The following is an 8,044-nucleotide window of genomic DNA, read 5'->3' on the forward strand; positions in this document are numbered from 1 at the left end:
AGCTGACTATAGTGTATTCCCAATAGCCCCCCCCCACTTTGGTTTACGCCGGTTCAGTGGTCCCAGCCCCTGTAAAAGAACTTAAAATTAATTTAGGACTAGTTGTTGTTAACCCCTTGCAGGCCGTGTACTTGAAGGGTTATGTCTGTGATGATTTTAGCAGCAGCCAGTGAGGGTCTGAACTCGATCGGTGGTCCGGGAGGACGGTCTCCCTATCAGTACCAGCCCCGGCAGACCTTATCCATGGACCCTTGGATTCTGCAAGTCAAAAAAAAAAGTAATGAGGAGACCGTTGGGGCCATTATGGGGCCGTCAATATTATAAACAATGTAAAAAAACCCAAAAGGTAACCTGGGAGGGGGGGGGGGGCAGATATGTTGTAAATGTTTTCCTATTAAAAAAGGGAAAAAACCAGAATAATGGGCGGCCTTCCTAAATCCCACCGCAGCGGATCGGATGATCGGTTACCTTTCCAACGGGTATCCAGCTTCACACAGATTGGCCAAAACATAGAGCTGCCTCATGGCGTATTCATACTGCAGGGAGAGAGTCAAACGTCGTTTCAATTATCAACATATAACAGCGGCAGCAAGCAAACCGGCATCGCCGTGTATATCCCACCAGTGACTGTGCTGGCAAATATCGGAAAACAACCCTAAATCAAACAATCTCGAGTTTTTTTACTTTACTGAGAGAGTGGTGGGTAAGTGGAACAGCTTCCCAGCAGAAGTGGTAGAGGGTAATACAGTGAGGGTATTAAACATGCATGGGATAGACATACGGCTCCTGAATCTAAGACGACCTACGACTAATTAAGGTTCTGGGTATCAATGATGATTATTATTATATTGTTATTAATAACTGATTAAGGTTTGAGTCTTTACAGCAGGAGAGACGGGCGATATGTCATACCAGCGGGGAGTGCCAGTTAAAGCACCGGTGTTTGAAGTGTTCGGCGGCACCGATGTAGCAGTCGTGGTCCTTGAGTGGGACCTGATCGTTCAGGAGATCCTCGCTCAGCTCGTTGGCGTCCGTTACCAGGTTCACGATCTTCTTCATAGATTCTTGGATCAATTCCTTGGCCTGAATGAAGAAAATAAAAGAACGATTTACATTACCCGGGGGGGGGGCAATAAAAAGACCCCAAACGCACCCAGAGAAGTAACGTCTGCCCCATGAACTTACCTCTTGGAGAGATCTGATCTCCGACACGATTTTCCTGGCCTCCAGAACGTTGTTGGCGGCCATGAGTTTTCTCTTCAGGATGGCCATGGGCACCTCGGGGCTCGGGGTCAGGTCGAGATTTCCCACGGGGGGCTCCATCTTCATCGGGGGGGAAACGTTTTTTTTGCTTCCCTGGAACTGCTTCACCTTCATCATGGAGAGAGTCTGGGGGGGGGGGAAACAGAATAACGACCCAAATAACACAACAGGTAGATCCCTAGGATCCCGACTCCAAGGGATCCGGTAACCGGAAGCTGAACTCAGAATCGATTGGCAGAGGGAATAACCAATAACATTCAGAGGGATCCAATTGGTTATTAGTCCTTAAAAAATAATGGATGTTAATGTTTATCCTCTGGACAGAGCAGCCGTGTCTTGTGCCCCCAGCGGTGGTAATTCCTGCACGATGAGAACCAGTGTACGGGTCAGCGGAGTCCCCTGGGTAACTCGGCACATGTAATGCCCCGGGGTGCAAATCAATGTAAGAACTCACTGTGACATGTAAAGGGATGAGGTTTGTCTGAGCTTCTAAAAAAACGTGCTACGATCACTCAGACCGACCCGTTGGCCGGAGATGTTTTAAGAATGACCAGATTTTTTGTCTTTTTTTAAATTAAATTTTTAAAAAAACATTAATTTATCGTCTATGCTGCGCCAGATCTAATATCTGCAAAGCGCAGCGAGGTTCGGAACGGCGTCGGGGCGAGGGTCTGCGGGACGAACCTTGTTTCCGTACTGCATGACGTGGCTGGAGTTTGTGTGTTTCTTCACCAGCTTAAACTGCTTGTGAAGAGTTTCTTTGGTCAGATCCTCCTGTAAACAGCGCGAAAAAAAAGATGAAACATCCAAAAAGTTAACCCCGAGCCGCAATATATATTATAATATCGGTAAAGTATTATTGAGCAGGAAGGGGGAGGACACCAAGAGAGCGTCGGGCCCTAATGGGTGCACCCCTAGGGACGCCTGGTGATAAAGTCCCTTACTGCCCCCGATACGGCCCTGTCCAACTCACCACGTCGGAGTCTTCCATCCAGCTGACGCTGTACAGGTCCCCCAGGTACGTGTCCCGCTCCTTGTCGTAGTAACAGGCGTACGACGACTCGTGGGGATTGGCCGCTGTGGTCGCGTAAACTGAACAAAAAAAGAAATGCGTCACCCTCACTTTTACCCTAAAATATTAAAATTGCCTTCCCCCCCCCCCCTTAATTTCCGGAAGAATATTCTGTGATGTTAAAGCGACCGGAGCGGCACGGGAGCCCATGGTGCGCTCTGCGCTCGCGGTTGTGACATTCATGTGACGGGCGCTTTCTCATCGCAGTAATGAGTAGACTGTCACATGAGACCCGCGCAGGGGTTTCTGTTCTGCAATCTCCGGTCGGTAAAAGTTACATACGTTACGATTATATAAATCATTAGCCACGGCTGCACTATAACACCCATTGCTCTGAGTCATTGGAATTATAGTCTCCCAACAGCTGTTTCCCAGGCTTGTTAAGGTCCCGGGGATAGGTTGCATTCTTTAAAGCTAAATCTGATGACATCATACAATGACACTCTGAGGTCATTATTCTGCACAGTTAACATATTCCAGCAGAGCGGGAAGCAATGCTGGGCAGATGTGTCTGGGGACGGCCCCATTTGCTGCAGTCTGGAAGCATGTTACCCCCAGCACGGGTAGTTAATTTAGGAAGCCCCCTTGCCCCGCTGGGATCAGTGCAGTTGTATTCCGCTCGCGCATGTCGCCGAGAGGAAGACTTAAGGATTTTTTTTGCAGTTTGTCTGAGATGACTTTAAGTAGCCGGGGCAAGATGTGAGCCGTGCCTCGGATAATACCCCATGTTCTGCCCCTCGCTCACCGTCAATGCTGTTGGGAAGGTGCTCCATCATAGAACCGGATTCACAGGCCTCGATGTAAAACACCATCTGCCAAGGGAATAAGAAAGATTTGTTATTTCGCCCAAAACAACTCTGGAACCCGTATGATGTCATCGTTCTATGACCCGCTACTTAAACCTTATCTCACTGCATATTACGGCAGATGTTAGGGCAGCCAACATTGTCCCCAAACAGCTTGTCTGTGCCATCTTAGCCCCAAACAGCTTGCCAGGGCCATCTTATCCCCCAAACAGCTTGCCACAACCATCTTAGCCCCAAACAGCTTGCCACAACCATCTTAGCCCCCAAACAGCTTGCCACAACCATCTTAGCCCCCAAACAGCTTGCCAGAGCCATCTTAGCCCCGTGTAGATGTGATGTCACCTCCTGCATGCCAGATCAGACAGCGTGCGGGGAGAGAGTGTGAGCGAGAGTGTGAGAAGCTTTCAAAGGCCCGTTTGTAGGCGCTGAGGTCCCCCGTAAAGACTTCTTACCTTTCTGTACTTTTTATTCTCGTACATATACTGAATGGTTTCAGACAGATTTTTGGCGTAAAGCTGGAAATAAACCGGAAAGGAGAAACTTAAAATCTTTGGCGACCAATAATAACGATCGTTAAATTATTTGACGACGATGCAGTAACAGCACGGGCCAGAAGCTGCGTCTCACACCCGCCATCTTTAATCGCTAGAAGGTGGTAAAAGACTCCCCAAACCCCCCCGTTTTATCTTCTAGCTGCTTTCCTTTCGTTTTTGTGAATCAGAGAACAAAAAAAAAAGGAGTTAATAAACAAGGGAAAAAAATATCGTTTAGGGTCGCGGCCAAAACCGCTAGAGTTTTGCTTCTGTTTTTCTGCAGGTGGTGGTTATTTTTTTCATCCTTTGGGTGATAGAATTTCTGGAGTTTAACCCTCAATCCTGGGGGGGGTTTAGAAATCCACTTACATCGTCATCGGGGAAGGCCAGCAATCCCTCGGCTCCGTGGTCTGTGAAGTACACGAACACGTGGTCATCGGGGCCGCTGTAAGAGACAGAGCAGGTTGCCAAATCCCAGGAGTCTAGAATATTCTCTGCCACATCGGCGACTCCATAATACTCTTTTGGGGAAGAAAATTAAAAACCTCTCGGGGGGGGGACCCACCTATTAATGACTTTTCCCGATCCTTTTCCTTTCACCGCTTCGGCGTCTCCTTTTAGAACAGCGAGGAAGTTTTCGGGGGTCACGTCCTAAGAGCCGAGGAAACAATGAATACAGAATGGCCAAGCGCGCTCCATAAACTGCCACCCGCTGTGGGGTGGAGAGTTACTGTGCGACCTACCTCCCCGGTGTAGTCCTTCAGGACGCCTTCATACACGTTAGTCCCGTTGGGGCGGTTTATGATAACTCCTTTGGTTGGATTTCTAGAATATATTACAGGAGGATCCAACAATAAGAGGGTGGTAGATAAGTGGAATAGGCTCCCAGCAGAGGTGGTAGAGGCTAATACAGTGAGGGGAGTTAAACATGCATGGGATAGGCATACAGCTCCTGAATCTAAGTTACATTAAATGCAAATAAATAAATTCAACCGAAAAATGCTTAGAAAATCTTGAAACTAATCTGTACCTGTTAAAAAATACATATATATATAAATTCTCAAAAATGTAAAATAAAAATTCTATATTTGCTAAGACAAATTTAAGGAGAATTTCAGAGAATTTGCAGGAATCGGACGCGGGATTCGTTGCTTAGGAACATCACGCTTCCTTGTGCCAGAGACTTTTCCTTTGCCGTGTCATACTTACTCGGTGTCGTTCGCGATGTCATCATACATCATAACGACGATCTGTTCATCCGGAATGCCGTTCCTCTTGACGATCTGGTAGGCGTGACACACATCGGCCTGCGGAGAGAGAACGGGACGGATTCACTAAACTATGCAACGCGGAGATCCACGCGCGGACCCGCTACCTGAACACCATACCTGGGAACACCCAGGCTCCAGATACCTAAAGACTCAAACCTTAATCAGTCGTTGGTCTCGTCTTAGATTCAGGAGCCGTATGTCTGTCCCATGCATGTTTAACCCCCTCACTGTATTACCCTCTACCACTTCTGCTGGGAGGCCGTTCCCCCCCTCAGTAAAGTAAAACTTCCCCCCATTCCAGCTAATCCCAGACGCTGAGTTGATGACTCCGTAGAAAGTTGAATTGCGTTGCTGGTCGCATGTCACTGGTCGACTTCCTATTCTTGGACCGGTATCACTTCCTTACACCCCCGGCTCAGTCACCGGCAACCCCCGGCAGTCACCGTCACACGGCTGCTTATCAAACAAACAAAAATCACTATAAAATGTGACAGTCAGGAGGTTTATTCCGCCGACGCCTGCAGAAAATATATACTTCCTGACGTGAGAAAAAGAGAAAACACCAAAAATCAGCGTTTTCCACTCGAACACATGACTGACGATGACGCTTCATCGCGATATTCAAGATGAACACCAATGTACTCTTCCCTGGAAAGGCTGGGGTGGCATCGCCTTTTAGGCACCCGGGGGGGGTGGGTTTAGTGGCCGGATCGATTAATAACCTGAATCTAAGACGAGGAGACGACTGATTAAGGTTTGATTCTTTGCAGCAGGAGAAACGGCGACCAGACGGGGGCCGGATGGGGCCGATCTGCCGGCAGCAAACACTTTCCAAATGAACAGATATTGACTCATCAAATGTGTTATATGCTTAATTGAGTCACCTGTATTCAAGTAGGGATATTAACCATAACACCAACTGGGAGTCTTTCATACTATATAGGAAGGAATCGGCTCCAGATCTGCCCCTTCACCCCGTGACTGGGGCAAAAACCCTTTGTGTGTTTAAGGGATTTCATAGTAAGAGCCATGGAGATGCTTTTTAATTGGAAAAAATCAAGTGTTGATGTAATGTAAAGGTCACTCCGCAGGGCTCATCAAACAGCGATACCCTTGACTTTTAAATACATTGGCCCATTAGCACTTCATGCGCACCTTTAAGTGCCCTCACCGGCTCCTGCAATGTTTGTTTGGGCCGCCGTGCCACCGATTGCTTAACTCCTCACTGGTTGTGTTTCTGAAGACTACACAAAGCGTTGTCTGCCGCACCCCCCGGGGTTTCGGGGGTCCCGTCCGCTCACGTTCACACTTACGCAAGCAGACCGCAGCCGTTCCAGTAAGCCAAACGTTTTGTCCTGATGAAGACCTCACTAAGATCGAAACGTTGGCATCGCGTGTTATCGTTTAAATAACTTGTTTTGCACTTTTTTTTGTGTGCGTGGGTGCCTTCCTCATTTTGTTGTCTAATTATTGGGATCAAAGATATTATTATAATTTATATTATTATTTAAATATGCATCACTATGAATAATAATTTGAATATTTATTATTACTATGAATAATAGTAATTATTTAAATATGTATTATTAGTATGAATAATAATTATTAATATTTAAATAAGGATTACTAATTACTATTATTATTATTAGGATCAATCCCCTGATTCCACCTCCACTACATATTGAGATTAAATATATTTGAGATATTTTTGGTGTTTCGTTTTTTTTTTGTTTTTTTTTAATTGACTTTTATGCAGTCTCCGGGTATTTACGTAACCACGGATACCGATGGGATTTCAGGGAGACAGGAACGCCGAGGACATCATAGGTTGCAGGAAGTTCAAAGAGAAACTATTATTATTATTCCTATTTATTGTTTGATATAGCACCACGTTCTGTACGCATCACCACGTTCCGTTTCCTGGAAGTGGATATTTGCATATGTTTCTTCTCTGATTCTGCCCCAGCTTGTAATTCTGAATTCCCCTCCTTAACTAAGACCTGCCCCGCTGATATTAGATGCCTCTCGGCAGATATAACATCACGGAAGGTGCCGTTGGACATTAGAACCTGATTATAAGGCTAAATCTATCTTAGGGGGTCCTCGGGCTGGCTGAGAGTTGTGGATGAAAAGTTCTGCAGTGCTGGGGGTCTTGCTGGCCGGACCTAGAGCGGCAGCATATGGGTTAATACCTGATGTCTGTAGTTATACCATCCTCTGGATCCGGCGACAAGTAACACCCAGTGCTTCCCGCTGTCTTCTGGGTCATCGATGGGCAAAGCGCTGGCGACCAGAAGGACCCCGAGCACCGCGGTCACCGGCAGAAGCATTCTCCTCCAACCCAAGAAACCTGCGGAGAAAAAAACACTTAGTGTACATTTAAAATTCCGTACCCGTCACCAAATCACAAAGCTACTTTTACTGATATAACAGAGGATAAAGCAGTAGTTTGCACATTATAATAATAAACTTAATTTATTAATAAATAATATATAATATTTTCATTAATAAAAATAATATTACAAATAAAATGATTGCCGTTAATAATAATACCATTATATTTGTTTTATTACAAGATATATATATATATATCATAAATAATAATAATACTTTATTTGAATATATCATATAATAATAATAATAATAATAATACTTTATTATTATTAATTATATATTCAAATAATGTTTTTTTTATTTTAATATATAATGTAATAATAATAATGCTAAGTGAGGGTACAAATAAAGATTATGATGGCGACACCTTCAATGGGAAAATGTTATTGGTGCTTAAAACATGCAGGTATTAGGGGGGGCACCTGGCACACAAGGGTTAAAGAAATGGATAGATCGCTAGTCTATAATTACAAGTCGCAGCAAAACGTGTCGACACCAGGAAACCGATCAGCAGAAATCCGCCACTCATTAGCATGCCGGGGAGTACAGGCAAATATTTAACAATGTGTCACATGACCCTCTGGCACGGACTGATAACATGTACAAGTTCACGGGAGAAGTCTGTATAATCCCACATGCTATTTACTAAAAAGGGGGAAAACGCCGCTGTACTGAGAGGTTATAAACACCGAAGCTTCCCCCTCT

At 45.4% G+C, this 8,044-nt stretch overlaps 1 protein-coding gene across 1 annotated transcript; it reads right to left on the minus strand.

Annotated features, from left to right (window-relative positions):
• Positions 1-215: 215 nt before the first annotated feature.
• On the minus strand, positions 216-7,275 carry LOC149273594 (legumain-like). Its single transcript, XM_089506134.1, has 13 exons — positions 7,138-7,275; positions 4,884-4,981; positions 4,418-4,499; positions 4,240-4,325; positions 4,044-4,119; positions 3,594-3,656; positions 3,081-3,147; positions 2,237-2,355; positions 1,948-2,037; positions 1,186-1,389; positions 913-1,083; positions 469-536; positions 216-258 (listed from the first exon to the last, which is right to left on the minus strand). Exons 1-13 carry the CDS (start codon positions 7,273-7,275, stop codon positions 216-218), a joined length of 1,305 nt encoding a protein of 434 aa, XP_089362260.1.
• Positions 7,276-8,044: the final 769 nt, after the last annotated feature.

The sequence above is a fragment of the Sceloporus occidentalis genome, unplaced genomic scaffold (assembly GCF_023333645.1).
Source record: "Sceloporus occidentalis isolate IW3139 unplaced genomic scaffold, rSceOcc1.0.p SCAF_365, whole genome shotgun sequence".
Taxonomy (NCBI): Eukaryota; Metazoa; Chordata; class Lepidosauria; order Squamata; family Phrynosomatidae; genus Sceloporus; species Sceloporus occidentalis.

What these genes read in the sequence shown, in the direction of transcription:
- LOC149273594 (XM_089506134.1), bottom strand. Translation starts at nt 7,275, where the DNA reads ATGCTTCTGCCGGTGACCGCGGTGCTCGGGGTCCTTCTGGTCGCCAGC. An exon ending in GACATCGCGAACGACACCGA is followed by an intron (nt 4,500 to 4,883) that starts GTAAGTATGACA and finishes AATATATTCTAG; the next exon opens with AAATCCAACCAAAGGAGTTA. An exon ending in CCTTCCCAACAGCATTGACG is followed by an intron (nt 2,356 to 3,080) that starts GTGAGCGAGGGG and finishes TTTTTTGTTCAG; the next exon opens with TTTACGCGACCACAGCGGCC.